We start from the raw sequence: 27796 nt of genomic DNA on the forward strand, positions 1-27796 counted from the left end.
GTCTTCAATATGTTGCACTAGCAGTCTGTCAGAAATGGTCGCCGAAAGTTCGAACAAAACCTAAGCCAATTTTTTTATAGAGCTAAAAACCAAAATTACTCCCTCAACGTTGATTTTTTCTTTGAGGAGGACCCAATACACATGACAGATACAGTCAACATTTTGGCTGCATATTTTAACGAATGCATGTCGTGGAATGCCCGTACGGACCACCTACAACGTAAGCTTGCCCGTGTAGTCGACATCTCTGGAAAATTTCAATATGTATTGATTAAAAAAAAAGAGCTTATGTCCTGCTACTCACTCTTTGAATCACAGGTTAGGCGCTGTGCATTGATTTGGGACTGCACGAACAAACATTAGAAGGCTCTTTGTTTTACTACGGAACGCGGTGAGAGAAACTCCAAACAGCTCTCTTGCAACACCCTCCCCGCGTCTCGCTGCTCCTTATCCTATCACGCATTCGCCCAACTTGTATGACTTCCGCCTCTTACAGATATTCAAACCACAAATTGAAGGCGATGTTTGATTCCTAGCCAATATTGCGAATCTTGACACCACCGCTCGCTGCTATACTACAAGACATTATGTATGCTGGAATGTGCCTCGATCCCGTACAATTTATGCTCTTCATATTCAAAAGCATGCATTACCGTCCTTACTAAACACGTTTGAATTATGTCACACCTTAATTCCCATATCTCTCACCTTCATTTTAAAGGTAATCTTAATTATTTTCGTCTGTGTATGCCTTTGTAGTATGTTTTGTATTGAAAACCTGAAATGCTATTACTGTTTTTGCTCTGCAGTTCACCACACTCTGTGTTTTATCCTCGAATTATCTTGTAATATGATCTCTCAGTAGCCTTCTATACTGATTGTTTTGTCCGTACTGCCGCAACGATGTATGTGTGGGTGTAGGAAGCATCATCAAACCACTACATAGCGGATTCTTTTTCTTTCCGGTCAGTCCTGTATATCTAACATGCACGTCTGGAATAAAGGCTCATACTCAGACATCCGCATCAAAGGTTACTACAGGATACGCCTCTTTAGACGGCATCATCACGTATGCATGTAGCGACGGCTATTCGCCGTCCCCGACTACCCGCCATCACTTCTTCAAGTGAAACGCTATGCGTGCGCGGGGAAGATAACTTCCAAGCGTGCATCACTTCGTCGAGTAATGCTAACGACTGGCAATATTCCTGGAGGAGCACCGGCCAGAGGCGGTGACGTCATATGAGGTATCGATCCGGCCGTGGGGTGAATTAAAGGCAAGTTTTTGTTCGGGGCGAACTCTGATTTTCCGATTCGAACACACGCATAATGCAACAATTCTTCCAGGAGGAATACCGCTGGATTTGTTTGAATGAAATTTTAGAAATAACTAGGAAACACAATATTTATTTAGGACCTATTACTATTTAGGGAACTGTCTGAAACACAGAAAGCTTAGCAAACATAAACGCGCGAAATTTACAATATCCGCAACTTTCGACGAAAAGCAGAAAACACGGTTTTGCAAACTACATGTGTTTAAGCGGACAAAGGTTAAGCGGACAAATTCATTTATAAATTAGCAGCTGACAAAAATTCCGACTAGGGTGACAAAGGTTCTGCGAAATTCCAAAAACACAAATTAGTGGTAGGTTACAGAGCTGTACGTAATCCAGCAATGTTTTCTGCTTCCAATTTATTATTAGATGCACAGTACAGAATATTATTGGGGATTTTTTATTGATGAGTTAGAGTATTGAAAAATTGGTACTTTAGTACTTACAATTTGCGAACTTGTAAAGAAACCTTAAAAGAACGCTTCCGCCAAGAATTACCGTCCACTTTGAAAAATTCCTAGAATTTACCTTCTATTTACACATGGAACAAACCTCATCAATTTCGGCGCACTCGTTGCCAACAAAAACAATTTCTTAATTAACATGTATTTGGTATCGGGGCTCCTGAGCTGCAGCTTCCTCTTAAACAGACACAACTCATTGTGACGCTTTGAACTTGAAGCTTCCATACTGAGCCATATTGAGCTTTCTGCTGTCGCAATATTTTAAGTGAGCGTGGAGTCATTGCTTAGATAAGTTATTCGGGCAGCCTGGTACGTTTTAGGCTGTAAATCAGGCACTCGTTGTTGCGCCATTATTAGTTGCTGTTGCACATATATTATTAAACATATCGGCTAGGATCATGTAAGCGGCTTCTCCACAGGCTGTAAACCATTCAGTGATCAATAGATGATAGCATATGGTGATATAAAAAATGTTTTGGCTAAAAGGACAAATTTAGAACCATGCTTGAAAAGTCACTTTAGAAAAAGAAATCAGCAGGAAAAGGGAAAATTAAGCACTTTATGCAACTAAACACACCTCGCGAAGGTGGCGCAGTGCCTACGGCGCTGTCCTACTATGCCTGAGAGCGAGGGATCGAATACCGGCTGCCACCGCATTCTGATCAGGGTGAAATTCAAAAATTCCCGCGTACCATGCATTGTATTGACGTTAAAGAGCCGCAGGCGCCCGAAATTATTCTGGAATCTCTCACTACGGTGTGCCTCATGATCAAAGTGTGGTTTTGACCCGTAATACCCCCGAACCTAATAACTTTATAAAAACTATGAAACACAAGTCATATAATCTCGTCAATCGAGTAATATAAAAGAACACGTGTTTAGACGTAGCTAAAATATCAAGCTCAGTAAGAAGGCCAAAAACAACAGAAGTGCATGAAACAATTACATGCACTTATTAAAGAAGACTGCATGGCCTCTGCGACCACTGTTGATTGTTCTTTTATATTGCGCTGTGAACGTATTTGTGTGTACTCTCTCATGACATGTTATTCCTTGCCCTCATCCTATCATTTATGTAAGCTTCCCCTTCTTCCAGTGTGGGGTAGCAAACCAAGTGCGACCTGGTCAGCCAACTTGCTTCCTTGACACATTAATGTCAAGATTCCACCCACGCAAATTTTGTGCGTTATCCAAACAACCGATGAGGTTTGTGAAAAACATTTGCTCTAACCAACGATGACGCGCGCGATGGCAGTGACCTTACCTGGTCATGGCCTCCGAGATGACGTGACGGCATGCTTCCTGATCTTCGAATCAATGGTCGAGTATGGCCTTTTTCAGCATTTTTCCGAGATGAGGGGAAATGAAAGCGGGCCACGGATCGAAAACTTCATGCATGGTGACCAAGTATCTAGTCTGCGTGACGTCCAGTGCAAAATATAAGAGGAAAAAGAAATGGAAGGAAGTGACGTCAGACAAATCTAATGCCACTCCGCCTGGCGGAAGGGGATGATCAACGGAGCTGTGAACGTCGTTCTAAGTATACCTGTGCTAAAAATTTCATTGCATCACTCATTGTCACTTACTCAGGACGGTCACAATGGCTTTGTGGTCACTATAACATACCCTGATTGGCATTTTCACAACTGCAAACATATTCTTTGATAATGTCAAATTGATGCACGTACGCCACTGGGTGGTCGGTTGGGCCGGATCAGTGTGACATCACAAGCGATGTATCTGCAACATGAAACGCGTAAACCACTCCATTTTCGATCGAGACGCATCTACATTGAAATCACCGGCAACGACTAAAGGGTAGTGTCATCACAACTAACCAACGAAAAGTGAGTAGCCATGAATCTTACGGGGCTATGAGCTATAGCTTTTTTTTGCTTACGCGAGTACAGGCCATTTATAACGACGGTTTTCGGCACGCTGCTCTGTACGTTGTATGCGTGATTAGAAAGAATGTAAACACTATCGGCTTTACTTCGCTGAGTGTTTGTAGCCTCTGGCGTACGGGGCAATCAGCCATTGCATATTTTACTTGCTTACTTGGATATGAGCCATTGACGATAATAGTTTTTGTGTGCGTACATGCAAATTTTATAGTAGCCTAGCAATATACAGCTCCGCTGTAACAGATTTCACGCCAAAGCTATTCTGTTTGCTAGATATAAGCGTGGAAAGGGGGAGGGTGGGGGGCCGGCTTTTTCACACCAACCCCACACGTCCCGGGCCGCATGTTTCCATTTATGCCCGAGCCCAGTGCTCGACCGCTGCGCAGCCATGCGCCACTCGCGCTTACTACGTTTCTAGGTACATTTTCCACCAAAGCACCATGGCGAGCGCCCTAGATCATTCTAGCTACTAAGTCTAAGTAAGAAGATCGTCGAGCTCAACAGGCAGATCGAGGTCCACTGCAGGGCGCTATGCACCCACCAGTGGAACGAGGCCTGCAACGAAGCCGACGGACAGATGCACAAGGGCAAGACGTGGAACATGCTGCGGCACCTCCTCGACGAAACCAAGACCAAGGGCCACCAACACAACAACCTGGCCAGAATCCTACACAAGGCAATCTGTGAACACGGGGAGGACGAGGTCAAGGGGCGCTTGGACGCGAAGTACCTACCGACCACCCCCGCGGAAAGACACCCGGATTACCAAGGCAACGAGAACGAGGCGCTAGATCGAGACATCCAGACATGGGAAGTCAGAGTTGCCCTGCAGGATCTCAATGGCAGGTCCGCCGCGGGTCCCGATCGAGTGACCAACAGAGCGCTCAAGAACCTCAACGAAGCGGCCATCGAAACGCTCACGAACTTCTACAACAAGTGCTGGCAAGAAGGAAGGCTGCCCAAGCAATGGAAAGCAGCCAAGACGATCCTCATCGCCAAGCCTGGCAAGCCGCCCAACATAGAGAACCTCAGGCCGATCTCGCTCACTTCGTGCGTGGGAAAGGTCCTCGAGCACGTTCTCATGAACAGGTGGCAGCGTTACCTGGAAGAATCGGAGCTTTACCCAAATTCCATCATCGGGTTTCGGAAGAAGCTCGGGACGCAAGACGCCATGATCTTACTAAAGAACGAGATCATCGACGATACGACGGGCACCAAGGACAACAGAGCCATACTCGGGCTGGACTTGTAGAGCGCCTTCGATAAAGTGAGGCACTAGGCTATCCTGGCCCAAGTATCCAGACTAAACATGGGCAGAAGGACATACCAGTACATCATAGACTTCCTGACGGAACGGACCACCGAAATCTGCGCGGGAGACCTGCAGCTCGAAGAGAAGAAGCTGGGCAGCGTCGGAACTCCGCAGGGCTCGGTGATCTCCCCGCTTCTCTTCAACCTCGTGATGATCGGGGTGGCCAACCGGCTAGAAAGAGTAGCGGGAGTCTGGCACACCATCTACGCCGACGACGTTACGCTATGGGTACCGGGAGGAAGCGACGGACACATCGAGACAACGCTGCAAGAAGCGGTGAACGCCATCGAGGAGCAGCTGGGCGGGTTTGGACTCGTTTGCTCTCCGGCCAAGTCAGAACTGCTGGTGATTCCACCGACAGGAGCGGGCAGGAAAAGAAAGAACATGGAAGTCCAGTACGAGCGGTCCAAGATCACGGTCAAGGCAGCGGGAGGACAAGTAATACCGGAGGTCGAGAAGATTCGAGTGCTCGGGCTGCTCATCCAGCGAAATCGAGTCAACGGTGAAACGGCCAACAAGCTCGCGGGCAAAGCGGCCGCGGCAATGAGACTCATCAAGAGATTGTCCAACAGAAGAGCGGGGATGAAGGAGGAGAGCCTGACTAGGCTCGTTCAATCCTTCGCAGTTAGCCACATAACGTACGTGGCCGCCTTCCACAACTGGAGGCCGAGCGAACGTAACAAGATAGACGCCACCATACGCAAGGCGTATAAGGCGGCACTCGGCCTCCTCGGCAGCACGAGCACCGAAAAATTCATGGCGCTGGGAGTCCACAACACGCTGGACGAAATAGCCGAAGCACAGAGAACGGCGCAACTCGAGCGTCTCTCTGAAACAAGAACCGGAAGAAAGATACTGCGGGACCTTGGCCTCGAGCCGAGGGAAGGCGAGCAGCAGAAAGACGTACTTATACCGGATAGCATCAACAGAAAGCTCAGGGTCTGCCCGATCCCGAGGAACGTGAACCCCGAGCACAAGGAGCGGAGGTTGGCGAGGGCCAGGGCTCTTGTGGACCTCCACGCCAGAGAAGAAGGCGCCATGTACGTGGACGCGGGGGAGTATCGAGGGAGCAGCGGCGCATACGCGGTGGTGGCTGTCGGGGCATCGACGGGTGCAACGAAGACCGCGGCGAGCGTCCGGACTCGAGAGGCACACCGGGCGGAGGAGGTGGCCATCGCCTTGGCCGTCTCCGACCCCGGATGCACTACAGTGTTGTGTGACTCTAGAACGGCGGTGAAGAACTACGCCAAGGGTAGGGTATGTAGTGAGGCTGCGCGCATACTGCGCAAGGCCGAAGACATCGGACGCAAAAGCGCTGTGGTGATCAAGTGGTTTCCGGCCCACATGGGCAGTGACGTGTCGGAACGCGGGAACGTGAACCACAACGAGACGGCCAACTCGGCCGCGCGAGCACTAACCAACCGCGCAGCGGCAAGCACGGCCGACTCGGAGTGTTGGTCGCGGTGCAGTGCCAAGGAAAAGATGTCCACCTTCAACGAAATAGTGAAGTGGTACAGACTTAACAGACAGACTATGCCGCCACCTCACCCGGGGCTTACCCGGGAGGAGGCAGTGTTATACAGGCAATTACAGACGGGGTCCCTGCTCACCCCGGTGCTAGCTAAGCACGTGTGTCCGAGCGTGTACGCGAGTGACGTGTGCAGACTGTGCGCTAAGGAGAGAGCCACCGCGGCTCACATCCTTTGGGACTGTTGTGTAAATCTACGAGAAGCCAGTGAGAAGACGACGATCCCGCCGCAGCTAGAGGCTGCAACGAGGACCTATGACCAAGATACACAACTAAAGGCCGTCCAGCAGGTCTCGGCAGCTCTAGAGAGGCAGCGACCTCGCGAAACCGAGGAGAAGGGGGGCAGCACCCTCAGGAAGGGGGTGGCGGCCCTCTCGGATCCGCGGAAGTAGCGAGGGACCAAGACCTCGAGGAGCACAATGCTCGAGACTGACGTAGTGGCCGCGTCGCGGTAAAAGCTTGTCCCCCCTGCGTGGAGGGAGCCTAACCGCCTCTGCAGGCATATTTACTAAAGTTGTTCTCTCTCTCTCTCTCTCTACTTGGTGGAACTAGGGAGATGATATGCCTGGGCGCACAACGAGCTCAGCCAGCTGTCGCTAAGAGAAAGTAGGTTGATGAATACACACCGCCTAGGCTATTTTGAAACAAAAATTCGCCGTTCTACCCGAAAGAAGAAGCACCGATTGCGATAGTAAATTAATAGACAGATGTGCGAAGTAAGGATTGTAGCCTTATCGGCCGCATAACCTTGTACACATTCTCTTACTAACTAAATTAGCGATGATAGAATGTGTTAGCGTGACTCAACGAGGACGTAGAAAGAGACACACAGAGATAGCGCTGTATTTGTGTCTTTGCTTCTTCTACTTCTTTGTTCAGTCGCGTTTAGCCCTTATATCATGCATTCAAATCAACTAGCCCGTCGCTTCAGCGCGAACGAAACGTTGAAAGCACAGCGTATATGAAGCTACCGGCACTACGCGCACGCTGTAAACATCGCAGATCACTTTGAAGATGAGACCCGCGCAGGCGTGCTCTTTGTCCACGTTCGCAGATCGCTTTCAAGACACACGAGCGCCGACAAAGCGTCCCTACGGCATCCGCCAAAGGCATCTACTCCGGCGTCCCTGATTCGCTTGGCCAACACCGTACAAGACGCCGCGGTTGTCTCCACTCTGTACGGAGCGGCGGGCGAGGAGGACAACGAGGCACCGTAGCAGACGCCGGAGGAGAAGCAATCATCCCTCGCCTCACTCTGCTGCCTCGCGCGCCATAGGAGAGGGCACGCAACCGGGCTGCGTTCCTCGCTCGTACAGGCGAGATTGAACCGCGTTGGCAAGCTCACCCGCACACGTTTCATTTATACGGAACCTCATGGCGATGGGACAAATGCGCCTGGAATCTACATATAATTACTATCGCATAAAAGTTGTGTGCGGAAGCTCAAACACTCAACGAAATTTTTCAATCTGGATAAGGGGTGAAGGTACATAAGAAGTTGGTCGTGTTGTGCTAGGCGCTTCGATCTACAAAAGCTGTATAATCGTGAGGCATGGAGTGTTTCTCGCACCTGAGCCATATCAAAGCTGCAATCAGGCGTCCTTTCTTTATATCGCTATGTCTCTTCCAGCCGAAAAAGTAGCAATGCGCAGGCGCCACACACGACGCTCATTAGACTAAAGCGCAACATCCAGGAGCAACAACAACAAAAGAAATCACGCAGAAATTCTTCTGGGAGTTGTCTAAGTATGCGCAAGCATTGTGCCACTTGCTCATCTCCGCCCCGCCCGGTGTCATTATCAATGTTATGAAACTTGATTAGGCCAGTACTAACGACAGCGCAGTGGCGACACAAACTGGTGCCGACGGAGGCGCAAGGAGCATTGATGACGCAAGCAGAGTACTGCACTTGGAGGCGCCAGGTGCGCTGATGACGTCCTGATGATTATAAGCAGTTATCGCTCTTTAGCTGCTTATCCATCCTTGTTGAACCATTATGAACCGTGAACGTACTCAGGCAGCGGCTTCGTATATGGCACCACCGTGTGCGCCGCACCTTGAAGGCGAGCTGCGATGCCAACAAAGAGTGCAGACTGCTCATAGCTGCGCGCGCTGTGTTCTTGCCGCTTACTTAGGGGAAATTCGGCAACGCGCACCGGTGCGCACCAATGCGCTGTTTCATCCAATCATCTTCGCCCCAGGGCACGCCGGTGCGATTTGCCGAGTGCGCCATTAGTGTTGAAGAGAGACGAACAGGCCCGTAGCTTTAAAACGATCTGCAAACGTGGCAGAGTGTGAGGCGTACGCTGAGATCTACATAGCGCTGTGTTCTCGCCGCTTCGTTGGCGTTGAAGCGAGAGGCAGCGCAAAAGCAAATTCGCTCGCTGCTGCGGGCGCTGTCTTGAAAGCGTTCGTATTATTATGCGACGGACGTTGGGACGGTTATCTCGTTGGGTAAGCGTGGAAGTGGTCACGCATTTAAAATTAAAACTTAACTACACCGCCTAAACTCTGCGAATACGGAATGGGCCGAGTAGGCTGCGTGCCCCGGCACAGCACCCCTTCCCTGTTCGCTAGGGACTTAAAACCAAATAGATGTAAAAAAGAAGAATCTACGGCGTGTGCCTTGGCGAAGAAAGTACCTAGAAGCGGGGTACGTGCGGGTGGCGCATGTCGGTGCAGCGGTCGAGCACTGGGCTGGGCGTAAATAGAAACGCGGTCCTGGGCTGCGAACCTTAGACAGCCCCAATAAGCAGATGCCACTTGCACTTCCACTGTGTTAATGTTATGGCATTGTAGGGTTTACGGCGTTTGCCGGGTACGTCATCATTAAATAACCTGCTTGCAATTAAAGCGTTTTATTTATTTCTTGCACACTACTAAATGCGAGTGTAGAAGTTGCAATTGTGGCTGTTAGCATGTATACACTGCAAAACATTGCATTGTCTGTTGTCCTTGCATTTGTCTATGACTTTGTAATCTACTGTCTTTCTTTATTTTCATATTGTTCTGGGTGATGTACTTTGGAAAGTAAGTAACAAGCTGCGGCGTATTATTAGAGAGAAGCAAGGACCGGTTGTATCTGTTACCTTTTCTTTTTTGCTGGCTATGAGTCGTTGTTGAATGTTGCAATGAGAATTTTTTTTGGTAGTAACGAACCATGCGTGCAAAAATTTCCAAATTTTATTTACAAAATGACTAATTCATATTGTGTGGCTTCCTCAGTGCAGAGTTAGTAGGCATCGATATCACTCTCACTACCTCGGAAAAAATGAGAGCGCTGCGCCTCTGGTGCTGGAGACAAGATATATTATTGGTAGGAAAGGCAGTAAGGTTGACCTGAGCTAGTGTCTTACCACTCTGCACTTCGTAGGGTTGAATGGGAGTGAAAGTGGGAAGGAGCGAATGCGCCCACGTATGAGCTGGTAAATTCCTTCGCAAGCCTCCACAGAAATGAGCGTTCACAACGAGAAAACGCACCGCGCGCCAACCGAGCTAAAGTTTCGTCCCGACGAAACATTGTAAGTATGTATAGAGATGTATGCGAAAAACGGACAGGACGCATTGTGCAGCGACAGAAGCTGCTCACTCTTCAAAGCGGGCGCTGCCGCGGACAGCTGGGATAAAAGCACGGCACCGCTGCACCAACCCCGCTCCGCGGCCGCTGGCATGCCACGCAAGCGGTCGCTCTCCCTATGCGCTCTCCCATCACTGCCACTTCACTGTGCTGCTGGTTCCCCCTATCGCAGACATTGGAAGCTAGCGCTCTAATCGTTAATCGATGCCGGCTGTGCGGTACCCAAGGAGGTTAAGAGGAAGCTTTAGCTCGGGCCCAACTCCGACGCGGCCTATTCAAATACATGTAAAACGCAAAAACGTTTTTATGCGATAACCCCTGGACCGATTTTGATGAAATTTGCCGCATTTGAAATAGAAAGTTAAATTCTAGTGACTGTTGGAAGCGGAATTTCGATTTAGGGCTTGAATTTTCCTTAAACGATTTTCAAATATTTGACCGTTAAAAAAAAATAGAATCACGAAGTTTACAAATTCATAGCTTTGCATCAAGAACTGATATCGCTGTTTTGTAAACGACATTCATTAGATCATTCAAAGCGGACAAATTCAATATGTCATTTTACATCTTACATGAATTTGTTACGTTGGTTACAACGGTTTTGCAAAAGTTGTGTATCCCTATGATTGATTTTTTTTTATATTCATGTGTAACATATCAATTTTGTCCGCTTTAAATGTACTATTAGATGCAATTCACAGAATTGTATTATCATTTTTAGTGGTTAAGTTGCAGAGTTGTAAACTTGATAGTTTCGTTTTCTGAAAATTTACGATTTTTGCCAATTTTTAATAAAAAACTGACAATCTAACTCAAAAATTCGAAACCACCAGTCACTAGATTTTAAGTTTGTCTTTTAAATGCAACAAACCTCGTCAAATTTGGTGCAGTGGTTGCCGAGAAAAACGAATTCTCCTTTTACATGTATTTAGATAGGAGCACTCGAGCTAAAGCTTCCTCTTAAAGCTTTAACCTCCTTGGCGGTACCCAAGACTAACTCTGGCACAACTGGTTTGGTGGCGACCTCTGGTTGGCGGAAAGAGAGTGTGGGATTGCCGATGGTTCCCAGCGAGCTCGTCAGATGGAACTCAACTTGTCGCTACACTGCGCTGCAGCCGCGGTTGTAATTCAAAACTTTCGCGCGCTCCAGCGACAGCTGCTCCAGATCAGTCAACATGAGCTTTTCTTCGTCACAGTGCGAAGAAGAACGTTGACATTTGTCGTGCATTTCTTTTTGTGAACCTAGGTCTACTGTACGCAGAAATTCGACTGTTGTTCAGTCGGTAGCACGACCCTGCTGGGACTAGTGTACTGTCTAATGTCGAAAAGTTAGCCATACAACCAATTAGTTTACTTATTCAATATACTTTCAGGATCTGAAGACTACAGGTAGGAGTGAATAATGTAAGAAAGAAACAACCATGTAGGTAGCGAAATAGATATGCAGTGCTTTGCAAGGCAATCTTGAATTATTCGCAATGAGTCATGGCACCAATGCTAGTGGGAAGCTGTCTCCATGCGATGATTTTTCTAGAGAGATGCAAATGAGAGGAAGGCCAATCAGTATGCCCATTTGTGCCACAATATGGTCCGTCTACTTCCTCACAGTGATCAGTTATGCATTTTATGTGCAATTTGAATAACAAAGAGCGTCCTTCATCGACATGCGGCCGCCGCGGCGGCGATTCGATCACGCGACCTTGTGTTCACCAGCCGAACACCACAGCCACTGAGCAACCACGGCGGGTGCTTGTAATAAACGATGTAGACGCAGCAGCAGCTTTTGCAAGATTCTCTTATTCCATGAAAAACAATGGTTTATGTAGGCACGGTGCATCGCTTATCGGCACACGTGCGATGGGTTTAAACACGGAAGACATGCGCACAAGATAGCCAACTCAGTCACGTTGCTCTGTTATCACATCCATTGCCACCTAGTAGTCAAGGTCATAATGAAGCACTGGTCGACGTACACGAGTAGACCTACGGCATGCTTGCGGAACTTCTGGACTAGGCAATCTCCGCACTGCAGTTTGCGTCGCTGGAAGGATAGGCGATATCTGCACTGCAGTTTCAGTAGCTGGAAGCTTGAAGCTGGGGTTAGCGTGAGAGACTATCGGTACAGCATCCCGCACGTGGTTGCGATGACGTCGGTATACTGAACCATCGGAAGTCTGTACTTTGCACATGACGTGGCCCAAGCGACGCAGTATCTGTGCCGCGAGCCACTTCGGACCACGAGAGAAATTCCGCACATACACGGAGTCACCTTGTAGAAACTCCCTCGACGATGGCTGCTTGGTACATCCAGGGCCTTTCACGCCAGGGTGCAGTCTCGACCAGACAGAGCGGAAGCTTCTGCCCATCATGAGTTCTGCTGGCGTTCTCCCGGTTTCCGAGTGGGGCGTGGAGTGCTGCTTGAATAAAAAACGAGAAACGTTACACGCCACTGTGCCTTGGCTCGGTTTTCAGAGCGCACACTTTAGCTCGCGAACCATGCGCTCAGCCCTTCAGTTGCTTGCGGGATGGTGTGGCGCTGTATACATGCATGTATACAGCGCACGCCATTTCTGTTCAAGAAAGATTGCATTTCGTTGCGCGAGAAGGCCGCACCGTTATCAGAAACAACTAACTCCGGCAATCCGTATGAAGCAAATATTCTTCGCAGTTTTTAGATTACAGCTGAGAAATGAAGCGATGGCATCATCTCGATCTCGGCCCAATTTGATAGCGCGTCCACGACAACAAGAAAGAAAACGCCCTTAACCGGCCCTGCAAAATCTATGAATTTTGTTCCAGGGGCTTTCGGGTTTCGTCCAAAAAGGCACAGGCATTTTAGGTTCGCTTTGTCTGTTCTCTTGACAGAGTTTGCAATGACGCAAGAAATCTTCAATCTGGGCAGCGAACTTCGGCCTCCACACGTATGACTTTGCCAGAGCTTTCATGGCCGTTATGCCAGGGTAATTTGCATGCAGAATGGCGAGGACATTTTCTGTCAGTTCATCTGGCAGTATGACCCTGTTACCCCACAGAAGGCAGTCACGGCGATAAGACAGCTCTCCACGCCTCACATGATAGGCGGCATATTCTGGGGGCACACCTTGCTCTGGGCAGCCAGTTGCGACCCATTTCTTCCCCCGCGACAGGCAAGGATCACGCATAGTGGCTGACGCGACGTCTGCTGCGCTCAAAGGAGGGTACTCCGCTGCTTCCAACAAAAGAACGCCGCCTGGAGGCTCGATGTCCCTCCCGTCACCGAGTATCGGTAGCCTGCTTAGACAGTCAGCGTTTGCGTGATCTTGCGTCCTTCTATACTCCAGTTTGTATTCGTAAGCAGATAACAACAAAGACCATCGCCACATGCGCGGTGACAAAACAAAGGGAATCTGCTTGTCTCGTTGAAAGATACCGAGTAGTGGCCTATGATCTGTCAAGATACGAATTAGCTAGAGCCTCGCGGTCAATCGAGGCCTAATTACGTTTCGCCTTAGTGAGTGTTCTTGACGCATAAGCAACAGGTTACTCGCGTCCTTGAGCATCGCTGTGAGCTAATACAGCTCCCACACCCACGGGTGATGCATCACAAGACAGAATTAAGCGTGCATCAGGGTTGAAATGCACTAAAGCTGACTCGGACGTCAGCAACATCTTTAGTCTCTCGAAAGCTAGTTGCTGCTCTTCACCCCATTTCCACGTACCATCGCTCTCCAGTAGGCTGTAGAGCACTTCTGCAACTTCAGACCGACCCTTTAGGAAGCGATTGTAGAAATTCACAATACCTAGAAAAGCTCGGAGCTCCTTGTTCTTTGGTGCAGGTGCTTTGTGAACCGCCTCGACTTTAGCCTTTGATGGGTAGATGCAATTTGCATCTATCCGGTGTCCAAAGTACTCTAGGCTCTCTTTGAAGAACTGACACTTGGCGCCTTGTATACGGAGTCCCGCTTTTGACAGTCAGTTGAAACCTCCATGAGGACTTCGTGGTGCTCCTGTGCTGTTTCGCTGGCCACAAGGATGTCGTCGAGGTATGCCGCTACCTGACATAGACCTGCAAGCACTGTATCAATTGCTCTTTGAAATAATCCGGGTGCTATCGAGACACCAAATGGCAAACGTTGCACTTTGTACAGGCCCTTTACTATATTTATAGTGACCACTTCTGTAGCGTCATCAAATGCAAGTTGCTGGTACGCTTGCGTAAAGTCAATTTTAGAAAAATTACGGCCTTTCCCCAATTTTGCGTAAAGTTGCTTGCTAGTACACTCTTAAGCAAAGTTACACCCTTTGGCTTGCCCCTTCTGCCACACAACAATAATCGTTATCTGCCTTGAGGCGTTTCCTTTCTTTAACGCTGCGAGCCCGGTACTTTCCAGTAACGAACGGCACGCGCGTTATCAGCATAGAACAGTTTACACCGTTTGGAGTGCCCCTTCCTATAACGCGCGTGCCGTTCGTTATTGGAAAGTTCCGGGCTCGCAGCGTTAAAGAAAGGAAACGCATCAAGGCAGATGACGATTATCGTTGTGTGGCAGAAGGGGCCAGCCAAAGGGTGTAACTTTGCCTAAGAGTGTAGGTAAAGGATAAACATCGTTCCTTACCGCTTGGTTTACTGTACTTCGATAGTCGACCCATATTCTTAATGACCCATCTTTATTACGGACGATGACCACAAGGGTGGCCCATTCTGAGTACTGCGTCGGTTGCAGAACACCTTGACGTTCCAGTTTTCCAGTTCTGTGATGACGTCATCCTTCAGTGCGAACGGAATGCAGCGGCATTTTAGAAACTTTTGCAGGGCGTCTTCCTTCAGCTCGATGTGTAGTGGTGAACGAGCAGCGCCTGGAATTGTTTCGTCAAAAACATCCGGAAACATTTAGATAAGGGCTTCTGCGTTTTGTTCGATGCTGTGAAGCCCAGTCACATTAATGTTCAAGACCTTGAACCAATGACGACCCGAAAGCGTGCTACCTTCGTTTCTTACAACGAGTATCGGCAGCTGGAAGTCTTGTTCTTTGAATTTGACCGGAAGTGTGGCTTTTCCGACGACGTCCAATCCTTCCTTAGTCCAAGTTACGAGCTTGGTGTCCGATTCTTCAAGCTTAGTGTGCCTTGCCACTCTCAGTCTGCTGAACGCATTTTGACTGATAATCTATCTAGCTGCTACCGAGTCGACTTCCATGGGCACCATTTCACCGCCTATACTTACGGCCACCTTAATCTTGGGACAACCGCTAGTCATTTAACGAATATTTAGCATGTCATCACATTCAGTTTTCTCCGAGTTTGACATAATTTCTAACTGGTGGTTAACCTGACTTCTTGTTTCTTCCGACACGTTTTCACCAAGTGCCCTTTCACGGAACAGTTGAAGCATACTGCGGTTTTAAACCTGCAATGGTATGCAGCGTGGTTGCCCAAACACCGGAAACACTGCCGTTTCAAGTGCTCGCTTGAAGTTTTTTCATATTTCCCATTCCTATGCTGCTTCATGTGTTGCCTGCCTACTTTAGCTGTCAAATCTGAGACGTCCTGACGTAAGCCGCCCATAACCCTTTGATGTTTTGCAGCAGCCTCTGCCGTCACGGCTAGGTCGTAAGCAGTCTTAAAAGTTAGGTCTTTCTCGACCAACAAACGTTGCTCCACATTGCTGTCGGAGATTCCAAAAACCAACCGGTCTCTTAGCATTACGTCAAGAGGAAGCTGGTTGTCGTTGAACCCGCAGTTCCCGGCTAGCTTACGTAAAGCTGTAACGCAGTCTGCGACAGTATCGGCGTCGTGCTGATCTCGCTTCGACAAAACGTACCTCTAATACAGCTCGGATGGCTTCGGGTTGATGTGGTTCTTCACGCCTTTTCCGATGGACTGGTAGTCAGCATTCGGTGGTCGGAGAGGCTTGACGAGGGTAGCTATCAGGGAGTGTGTATCCTCCCCACAGCAGCTCAGCAATAATGCCCTCTTGTCGGCGTCTTCCTTGAGCTTGTTTGCAGTGCAGCATAGCTCTATGCGCTCGACGTAATCCTCCTGTGAAGAGTTACCATTTAAATGAAATTCGCCGATAGGGACGCCGAAGGCCATCTTGCCGGGAACGCCCTCCCCGCATGGGCACAACCGCGGCTCGTCGCCAGTGTAATAACCGATGTGGACGCAGCAGCAGCTTTTGCAAGATTCCCTTATTGCATGAAAGACAAGGGTTTATGTAGGCACCGTGCATCGCTTATCGGTACACGTGCGATGGGTTTAAACAAGGAAGACATGCGCACAAGATAGCCAACTCAGTCACGTCGCCCTGTTCTCACAGTGCTGCTTGCTGGCTCGGGCAGCACTTACTGCTATGGCACAATACTTGCAGCGCCGAACAGCAATACCGCTCAGCGGTGTTCTAATGGACAACAATGCTTTCGCATTCACAAGTCACAAGAAATGGTTAGGTGCGCTCGAACTGTAATTTTTTGCAATTCCTCACTGCTAACTGTGCTGCCTCCGGGAAAGGCCCACGACATTAGACGGCGTAAACGGCGCTAAAGTGCAGAACACACTTCGAATTGCCAGCGATTTAATTACAATTAGAAACAAAAGCAACTTGTTTAATACTATTCGATTTGCAGTTTTGAGGAGCTGGATACGCTTGTGTACTTTATACCGAAGTTAGCTTCAGCCTCCTGACCTGGTGAGTAGCACTTATTTAGCCACTCAGCACTTGAATTTTTTTTGCCGTCAGCTACAAATTGACATACCACTGTGTTATTGTACATAATTTATAAAGATCGATTTTCTGCAGTTCATATTTCAGAGGCGTTAGAATAACAAACGAGATACTCTATTGAGAAACGGCGTTTAAATTGCGTGGGTGTGCACCTCACGCCAATGATAGTTCTATGCACATGACACGCGATTCGCTTATATTGCTCATGAAATATCATACGGTTAACTATTTCCCTCGCGTGTAGACATACGGCAGTGTGGGCGAGATCACTGCAGTACACCTAATGGCACTCTATATTGGGCATACATTTTGTAGTGCTTGCAAATTTGATGTGCTGTGTGGTTGTAAACCACATTTTGTTTTCTTAAGATAACGCTGGAAGAACGTTTGTCGTAGTTTGTTGGAAAAGCACTTTAGTGATGTTGTAATTTAAGTAATACAGATGCTTTCGAACTTTCTGAAAGGTGTACCGTGGATGCAGGAAAGGAAAAGTGAAAGAAATGAGACGCTAAGAAATATTGATGCATTAGTTCTACATGCTGTACTATAAAATCTACTTATGGAGACAATGCTGTTTTGCCACGTTATTCTTTCTTTCTTATTTGAAAGCTTTTCGATTTATGTTCTTCCGTATTATTTTTACCTAATAAATATCCGAAAATTTTCGAGCTCACTTTGGCGCCCTTCGCATTTGCCCCAACTGAATTTCAATATCGTTTAACAACAAGTGTGCTACACGGCTCGGAAATAATAAGGTACTAAGCGTTTCTTATGTTTCCTAACTTTATATTCAAGCGTTCTGACAAGGAGCCCGAAAAAAAAGAACATATGCCTTTGAAAAAGCCATCGACACCTATCGAGAATGACATATATGTAAGCCTCCAAGATTTCAAAAAGGATACGAAAAAGTTAGCGCTAGCTTTAACAGGTGCAGCTTATGGCTCAGATATTATTTTCAGTTTTTGCGTATGTTGTTTGCCAGAAGAAATATATCTCCCCTTTTATCATTTTCCTGGAATTTGTCTCCTCTATCTTCACCCCTTCTCCACATGTAGGATAGCAAACTGGCCACGGGCTATGTGAACGGCCTTGCTTTTCCCTCGTCGTCTCTCTATGTCTAGGTCTTCTTGGTTAATGTACTTTTAGAATTACATCTACTCTTTTTACTATGTTGTAAACTTGACTACATTTATCATACTACTACTAATAATAATAATAATTACCAAATAATATAGAGTCCTGGCTTCTGCATTGATCAGAAAGCACACGAATTTGATATCGTATATATTCCACTGAATTAATGCTTACTAATTAAGTTAACAAGCGTGGTGACACGCACGCACGCGCACAAACACACGATGACCGCGAACGAGGACAGGATGACCGCGAACACCCTCTGTAACAATACTGGCGTGACGAGGCGCGGCAGCAGAGGTGAGCGAATCCCCCGATCTTGCTGCCTCTCACTTTTAAGGTGAACTAGGCGTGCGAGACTACAGATCACTCAAAATCATCAACCACCTCAGCTCGCTAGGCTTTGCACGCACCACTAATTACCTCAAAGATTGGGCGCGCGCGGCGACAGTCAACCGCAGCCGGCAGAAGAATAGACGAGCGCTAACCCGCACCCCTCCGCACCCCCTAGAGAGCGCTCGCCTCCAACGCCAACCCTTTGCGCGCACAAGAAAACAGCGTGCCTCTAACTCGCCACTCTTTCGCGTGGTAGAGAGTGCTGCGCGTCAACCCGTTATCGCACGCGAGTCAGCCTTGCACGGTTTTTCTCACACCTGCAGCATACTGCGGCCGGCAGCGATCTCATCGCATATAACTCGCATCGAAATATTAACTTTCAATACAGGAGCTCATGCAATTTTGAATAACTGGAAACACATAACTCGAACTACATGTTTGTAAAAAAAAGCTGAATAGCAATGTTTAGTCGACCCTATTTAACTACAGAGTCTACACGACGCTATTGAGGCACTCTTACGTTTAGCAAAAGTAACTCAGGTTCGCATATTACTATGCGCATTTCCTCAATGATAATATGATTATTAGCGTCATTAGACACTTAAAGCGGGCGAGTAACGTTCCACTACTATAATGTCATTGCTAATATCAGTTGTTCTCAGGTGATTCTGCTATAATACCTTGCCTGAAGCTGGGCATCAGTTTTAACACGATAGAGTTAAGGGCCCTGTGTCGCAGAAAATCCGGCGTCGGCATCCTGTTTCGGGCATGAGACATCGCTTACGCAAAAATAATTTCGAACCAAATGCGGAACCACGCATACCCAACCACTCTTCTACCACGTAAGTTGCTCGTACCTTGTCTTTCATCCTTTACAAACGTATTCCTCAGAATTTTGAGAATGGGAGCCCACAAACAAGTGTAATGGAGAAAACAAGCACGGGCAACGCATATCTTTTACGTTAGCTCTTCTCAGACTGAAATATTAAAAGTGGGAAACAATAAAAGGAGATCGACCCACGCGAGAGGCAGCCTTTCTATCACAAAGCTTGCCTTCGTGCATAGCGTTCACCACCAGCGTTTGCCGGTAAACGCTACGGTTAAATAAGCTGCAGTTACGGAGAAGCATGACAATCAGTCAGAGGTCTTTGAATACTATCGCGTTTAACTGTTAAAGGCGAAGGTTAAGCGTGCTGAAAATATTTTTAATGTTTGAATTGGCGTTGTGTAGAGCCCTAATGTAAGACGATCGTATTGAAGAATCTACCAGGTTTTTCCAGGCAGCTGCAAAACCTCGTCCTTGTGGGTATCTGAGTTGTTTCGGTGAGCCGCACATACCTCACCGTAGTATTCTTTTGAAAAATGGCGCTTCAGTTATTTAAACCATGGTTGAACGCACCTAACATTTATGCAAACAGCAGGACAACGTAGCGCAGTTGCTTTGTTGCTATGTGCTTGGCGAACATGCACACCTGGCCAAAGCTATCATACATTTCATTTCAGATCTTTCATTACGCCGCAGATGTGCTCATCCTTGCCTATTACACAAGGTTTATCACTCTATGTGCTCAAGAATCTACTTATCACCCCACCTTTCTATGTTTCATCCCGTTCTGACCACAGATATAAAGTTGCCGTGCCATCCTCCCGAGCGAACAAGTATCATGATACTTTTTTACCCCGCAGAAGGGTCGACTAGAACCACTTTCCTGCTTCCATCATTAAGATCACAGATACATCTTCATTCAAAACAGCAATCTACAACGCTATAGCTTAACGTTGTCTGTATGCCATTGTTTGTTTATTGCATTGCTTTGCTATGTACCACTCTTTTCTGTAGTGCCTTAGGGCCTTGAAAATATGTATAATAAAACAGTAAATTAATAAATAGATAAATAAATAAATACACCGATGAATTAAAAGCACTCAGCTATCCACGCAAGCCTTTCGAAATGTTTTTCACATTGTCAAGCTGAGCCTAATTGAACCGAACATAATTTCTTCTTAGCGAAAAACCGTTTCGCTATAGTACTTTTTTGTAATTTAATGTAATTCTTAAGACTCTTAATTGGCAGTGTCGGACCTCTTTTCAATATGAGTCAAAGCCTTTTGCTGACAGTGCAAAGCAACATCTCAAAATGGCTATTGTGAAAAGACCACATAGAATATTAAAGACTCCATAGGTAACTTGCCTAAAACCACATGGCAGGTTAGCAACAAAAAGTGAATAAGTGAAAGTGAATCTTTGTTAATGTTGTCTGGGAGTGTGAAATGTATCAGTTAGCAAAGAATCACCATGAACACAAGGCAGTTTACTACTCTTTACTATTAAATTGGAATCAGTGGTCAACCAAGCACGACAGTCTTAAAGAAGCGTCCAATATGCACCTTGCAGCTGCATATGCCTGACACTGCAATGCAACTCAGAACAATAGTGGGCACCACAAATAATATGCCATTCAAGCAAAAGTTCGACTCATCGCTGTACAAGTCTCTTATATATCAAAAAGATCTTTAAGCTAAACATTTTTCACTGTTATCACAGATGTACGTTTATTAAGAACTTAGGATTTAACCTCCAAAGCAAATACAAGCACACTTAACAAAGGGCTAAATTGGTCCAAATACGAGATCGAGATAATGAACTGCAATAAGAGCAATAATACAACTTGGATTACCATGATCTATGCATTACAGTATTCTACCTGAAAGCAACTGTTTGGCAATATATAATACAATTTAACAGTAAAACAGCTGTCCCACCTTGTGGCCCTCTTGTAGGCATTTTTTCCACAAAACTAGTGCATGTTTCTTAGTTTGAGATCAAAATTGATTTCAAAAACCGCACATATATGAAGTTCAGCATCAATATTGTTCTTTCATACAATGTGCAACCGTGTAATAAACTTCGTATCTGACAGTATTACAAAAATACTGCTATATATATATATACTAAACATTTTACTTATGTTGAGATAAACTTATTTCTTCAGGGCTATGTATACCAGCTGACACCCTAATTGTGACAGATTTCAATAAGCACTAATAGAAAACTTGCCGTAAGGCAAAAAGGCTGGCAAAATATGTAACACACGTAGCTGCATTTTGTTAAGCCAAAGACAATGCATGAATGATGTTTACAGGAAGGAAGCAGAACATATCGTAAGTAAACTGTACACACAAGAGGCAGCTGCAACAAATACATCATCATCATCATCAGCCTGGTTACGCCCACTGCAGGGCAAAGTCCTCTCCCATACTTCTCCAACAACCCCGGTCATGTACTAATTGTGGCCATGCCGTCCCTGCAAACTTCTTAATCTCATCCGCCCACCTAACTTTCTGCCGCCCCCTGCTACGCTTCCCTTCCCTTGGGATCCAGTCCGTAACCCTTAATGACCATCGGTTATCTTCCCTCCTCATCACATGTCCTGCCCATGCCCATTTCTTTTTCTTGATTTCAACTAAGATGTCATTAACTCGCGTTTGTTCCCTCGCCCAATCTGCTCTTTTCTTATCCCTTAACGTTACACCTATCATTCTTCTTTCCATAGCTCGTTGTGTCGTCCTCAATTTGAGTAGAACCCTTTTAGTAAGCCTCCAGGTTTCTGCCCCCAACAAATACAAAGAGAAACTAAAGACCCGAGGAATGCCTCTTTTACTCATCACACGTCATCCTGTAAGAGCAGATTAAGTACCTGCTGCAATACACCTTCAGTAAGTACACGAATAAGTTACATTAGGTGCCCTGTTTGCATGTTACGCATATAAAGTTCTTGATTTTCCATATTGTGATTTTTAACTTAGTGGGCATCGTTAGGTGCCATATTCCCAAGTCACTCATCAAAGTTCTTGAGTTTCCATATTCTTATCTTTAAGTTAGTCGGCATGACTGACTTATGTAAAGCCTCTCTATGGCTTAGCATACATATTATGAAAGAAGTGTTTCATAAAAAACTGGAGGTCTGAGAAGGTCGACTGACACATACCTCTAATATTTTATAATTTTTTCTTTGTCTTTATGATTATCTATCACAGTGGTATTTTTTACTGTGAAACACATCCACACAATGCACAGTGGGCACCAAGGGTGAACATATGTTCTTGATTTTTACTTTTCTCTGGTGTTCGCCTAAACCAACAATGCTATAACAGCTAGTCTACCCAACGTATGTGTTCACACAAAATAGGAGCAGTTGAAAAGTCACATTACTGGTTCGTGAACTAAAACATTTTCTGTACTTAACGTACCACTGACGCTTCCATCTAGAGTGAATTTCTGCTTTGGTGTGTACTCTAGCACAGATGCTATGCATTTCATTTGGTTCTGAAAGCAGCTCTCACACCGTAGCGGGATGTCACATTTTTTGAAATTTTAAATGAAACTTTGAATGCATGAGATAATGGCAAAGTTACACTTTTAGTCTGTATGTTTATGATCTCCGCGACCTTTACTTTCAGCCAATTTCTTACTTTCTAGCAGGCGCAGACAGACCATTACACCAATGATAGGTTAGCGAATAATTTGGATACCTACTGTGTATGGGGTGGATATCTTGAAATACGAAATGTACGACAAAAGTACTTCGTAGGTAATTATAACATCAAAAATAAAACAATTAAGCTCGAAGGCTTAAGTAAGTAGCCGCGAATGTTATGCGAAAGTACCATCATGAGTGTAAGTGATGAAGAAGTAGTTCTTGAAATACGCGTTGAGGCAACTTAGTCACTCGCACTAAGTTTTGTTCACAAAGGAAAGAAAATAAAAACAAGCATGATGCACTTCGCACTTGCAATATAAAGTAAGTCACCTCCATAATTGATTTATGTATTTACGGAGCATAAATTACACCTGGCTATTAACAAGCTCTTGCAAGATGACACGCAACTAGTAAAAGCATTGGATGGCTATCACTTTTTCTCTATGGCATTCAGCTCTTCTGGGCATAGTTGCGAGTCAGTGCCTATACTGTTGTTAGGTTCTTGCATTATCATCGTTATAATTTATGATTAACAAATAGCCTAGCAATCGAGTCAATCAACCGTATTTTAAACAAGACATACTGAGAGATTTACCTTATATTGGTAATGTAAGGAGGCGGGTACATCATTTCAGGTTTTAAGAAACAGCTGTTGGCGAGAACAAATGCTGAAGACAAAAGAATTTACGAATGAGCAGTACCTGTATAATTAAATACAATGTACTAGCATTTTCTTCAATTAATACCTCTAATACCAAGAATCGCAGGCTAAAAAATAATTACACAATATTTACAAAAGTGACAGAGATTAGAACTGCGTGATCATTGCCAATGTTTTCATAAACAATATAACAATAATTTAAGTTTTAACAATTTAAGCAGATTGCTGATAATGCGTTATTGAAGCTAATTAGTGCTGAATGTGTGGTAGTTTATAGGAGTCCTCAGACTGGCAGTCATGAAATATTTGTCCCCATACTTAGTGGGACATGCTTTTCTGTTTCAGATACTACTTTGCCACAGACTTTTGTAAGCCCTGGGGGACAATGCTGTGTGGAACAGAAATCCATTCTACCATTGTTTTTGGGGATGTGTATCTCACAACGGGTGCTAGGCTCTGAGTCCTTGCAAACGAGACAGTCTCGAGTACAGCAATTCAAATCCTGGCCAAGGCCATAACGCTTTGATAGCGAAAACTGTCACATTGTCTTCAAGCAGTTATGTTCAATTTTTAGAGGCAGTCACCGCTGAAACACTGAGTACAAAACAAGGATATGGAGTTTAAATATAAATGTCAAACAAACTGATAGTCGATTCTGAATTTCAGAGAACTGTTCTTTTCCTACTTGCGTGCCACTACCACTGGTGCATTCACAAAATATTAACTTTTGCACTTTTGGCGAATGCAGGGAAATTTAGTGTTTTACTTCACCCCAAGAGAAGAAAACTTAGAGTCGCTTCGACAACAGGACTTGCGTTCAACATTGTGTCGCTATGGTGTAGGTCACGACACCAAGGGACATGTTTTGTATATTTAATCCGGAGTTGAGGGCACATGCTACGCGACAAGAATTTTAGTCCTACTAGACGTTTCAAAATTGAGCAAATTAGGTAGTTAGTCAAGAAGATATCGTACATCGTTAGTTCTTGTTCAGATCCTACATTTATAATGTCATATACAATGAGAAAGTATATAGTGACATTTGCAAGTACTTTACTGCGTAATAAACTTTCAGAAGAAGCATCGTCCTGTAACTAAGGTCTTTGTAGACTGGAAAGCGTCGACATCTATTAAAAAAGCAGTTGAACTTAGTAGAACTGTGCAAGTAAAGATTAGGACATTTCCATAATTTTCGCAATCCAATGAGAGTATCCTTGCGGCTTTATATCTGTCCCACACGGACGAAATTTGGCGTACATACTTCTGCGAGTTTTGCAGAATGCTGATATCCACTTTAAATTGCAATATATCTCAAAATTATTTATAGTGTCCTAATATTTTTTGCATAGTACCACTAATTGTGCATGCTGGTCGAATAGATATCGGCACTCTGGTCTACAACGAGCTAAATAAGATAGATGATGTTTTTTAGACAAAATGTTATACATAGGTTTCTGCAAGGACATGTAGACACTGTATAGGACATAACTAAACATATATAGCAGCTACGGAATAACCAATGACATATTTGAAATTACATAAAAACTATACGATTGGCAGTATGTTCAAATCACAAGCGCCAATTATTACCGAAAATCGTTTCGAGGAGCATTGCCCTTTCATAAATGGCTGTCAGTATATTCTAACTAAGCTTTAGAATATGCCTTCAGCCAGACCATACGGAGTTTTAGAAATAGCCAACCCGAAGGTCTGCCTAGAAAGACACATGTCCTGCTTGCGTTCCTTTGTACTTTTTTGCATTCTGTTGTATGCCACCGTTTGCGTCCCTTAAGACTGAGAGCACAAAACTTAAAACATCCTATAAATACAGATAACTTTTAGCCATTAAAAGATTACAAGCAAATAGGTGCTATCAAGCGTAGTGTGACAATAAAGAAATATTTGTTCTCATATTAATGAAACCAATCATATAAAGTATATCATCAAAAATTTGGGAAATGAGTGCACAAAAATCTTTGCCGACTGTCATGTTAGTTTCATGAACAAAAACTTTTTTTATTTTTCTTCTAGTTTAGTTCACTACCCTATGGTTAAGGGCCCCCTGGCCTAGAATTCTCAATCTAGGAGACTAACCCAGCCTTGGAAGCCAATATTTAAATCTGAAATAAAGACATTTATCCCGCTACATCATCTTGGTGCTATGTCATCAGAACACGCGTGTATCAATTATTATATAGTCTGTAAAATTTCTTTTACATGATCTGTCCAGTTATTCTTACGCTAATAAATCCTGAAGTTCTTAAATTTAGGAAATATGTTTGCCATTCAAAGCACTGCTGTAAAGCTTTGTGTTTGAGAAATGCACTACTGATCAGGTGTACCACAACCAATGTGTGCATGAAATATTCGACACTATTGGTATTCGTCAGTGTGGCCAACCTATTTGGCACGCTGAAAAAATGGGAAGAGTCACATAGGTTTCATGTTGTTTCATGTCTGAAACCCTGTGTGCCACTGGTGGTGTATACCGCGGCACCAGAGTAGCCTGTGGTATAAGGTAACGCCCAGAAATGGGACGTTGGTGATTTCTCGAATCTGGTATCCGTCCAAATTCAGCGTCAAGCGTGTAGATTTTCTTTTCACTCGAGGAAATAGCACGAATGATGATTTCTCTGCTGATAGTGATAAGCCAATCGTTGCCAAGTGGTTCTGAATGGCTTTTACTGCTCCCTGGGCTATTCTTGCGTGCGGCGATGCTGGTAGCCGGAGACCCATATGCAGATATCATCGGCATATATAGATAACTTCACTGGTGTTCGATGGTTTAGTACTCTTGGGAAACTGCTCAAGGCAATGTTAAATAATAAGGGAGATAAAACACTCCCCTTTGGCACGCCGCGAAATATACGTATTTGATCGCTCAAAGTGTCGCCAAGGCGAACTCTGATCGACGATCATTGAGGAACTTATGAATGAAGTGCAAGAGATTGCCCGTGACGCCTATAACTTGTAACTGGCTGACGATGGCTCTTTGAGACACGTAGTCGTAAGCCTTAGAAACATCCATGAAAACAGCAAGTGTCGACCGGCCATCCGCACTGTAATCTTCTATGTGGCTTAGCAGGTCCAGCACATTGTCTTGAGCGCTTAGACGCTGCCGAAACCCAGCCATGCACGATGTTAGTTTTCGACTCTGCTCGACATACCAAGTGAGTCTTGTGCACGCATATTCTCCATTAGCTTCGCTGTACAGGAGGTCAGCGATACCGGTCTGTATGAGTCCAGATATGCAGGATTCTTTCCAGGCTTCAGAACCGGTACCACCCATGCTACCTTCCATAAATGTGGTATATCCCCACTGGTCAACACTTGGTTAAAAAATGCCAGCAAATCACGTCGTCATTCAAGCGGTAGGTTAGTCAGTATCTGATTACTGATAAGGTCAGGTCCCACCGCACAGCGACGTTGGAGGCTGCTCATAGCTAGTTGCAACTCTCTGAGTGTGAAAGGAGCATCCATTAGAGACGACGATAGCGGCCGAGGCGGGTTGGTTGTGCCGGCTGACCTGCCGGTAGAGTATATTTCAGCAAAGGCATTCGCAAGACAAGCGAGCGTCCTGCCTAACTTCAATACTAGGGCTTGAAATGGCTTGTTTGGTCGAAAGTTTCCAGCAAGGTTATTAACGACCCACTATATCCTTGGAACTGGGGTGAAGACCGATACGCTTGCACGAAATGATGCCCATTGATCCCTTCTTAGTTTCCTTGTATAACGTCGAATCACTGCGTTAATCCTGTTATATATAGTTATTGGTGGCTCGCCCTTCGTCCTCATCAGCCTCCGTTCCGCTCTTCTACGGGCAGCGCATAGATTTTTGAGCTTTAGATTCGTAGCAGGGAAGTGGTCGGGTAGCTTCAGCTCAGCGGTTGCCAATCTCTTGCTACGTAGCATGTCAGCGAACAGGTCTCCAGATAATTCGCTTAAGCCGTCCCTGTACGTATCCCAGTGCGTCACAGGGCAGCGTCTTCGGCCGTTGGTTCTATATCCAGCAATATTAACGCAGACAGGAAAATTATCACTGTCTATTCTAGCTTTGCTCGTCGTTGACGATGCGAGGATGTCCGCTTAGTGTAACGTCAAGTCAATTATACTGTAAGAGGCGGGTGGCCAAAAAAAAAAAACTTGGCTGTTTGTCATTTGCCACGCAGAGTTCCTCGGTGTTTAAAGCACCAACAATTTGCTTTCAACGTGCATCAATCGCGTTGTCGCCCCAGAGAGTATGGGGCGCGTTAATGTCCCCACATATAATCCTCGGAGCTGGGCAGCGGCTGCAGAGGTCTCTTATAGTTTGTCCCGAGACCTTCAGGTGAGAGCTCACATATACAGAGGCCACGCTGAGGC

General features: G+C 45.6%; 1 protein-coding gene across 1 annotated transcript; it reads left to right on the forward strand.

Annotated features, from left to right (window-relative positions):
* Window positions 1-2494: 2494 nt before the first annotated feature.
* On the forward strand, window positions 2495-6937 carry LOC142591536 (uncharacterized). The gene is given in 2 exon segments (XM_075703856.1): window positions 2495-2575; window positions 4172-6937. Coding segments are annotated over 2 exon segments (2847 nt in total).
* The last annotated feature ends 20859 nt before the right edge of the window (window positions 6938-27796 follow it).

This window comes from Dermacentor variabilis, chromosome 8 (genome assembly GCF_050947875.1).
Source record: "Dermacentor variabilis isolate Ectoservices chromosome 8, ASM5094787v1, whole genome shotgun sequence".
Classification (NCBI taxonomy): Eukaryota; Metazoa; Arthropoda; class Arachnida; order Ixodida; family Ixodidae; genus Dermacentor; species Dermacentor variabilis.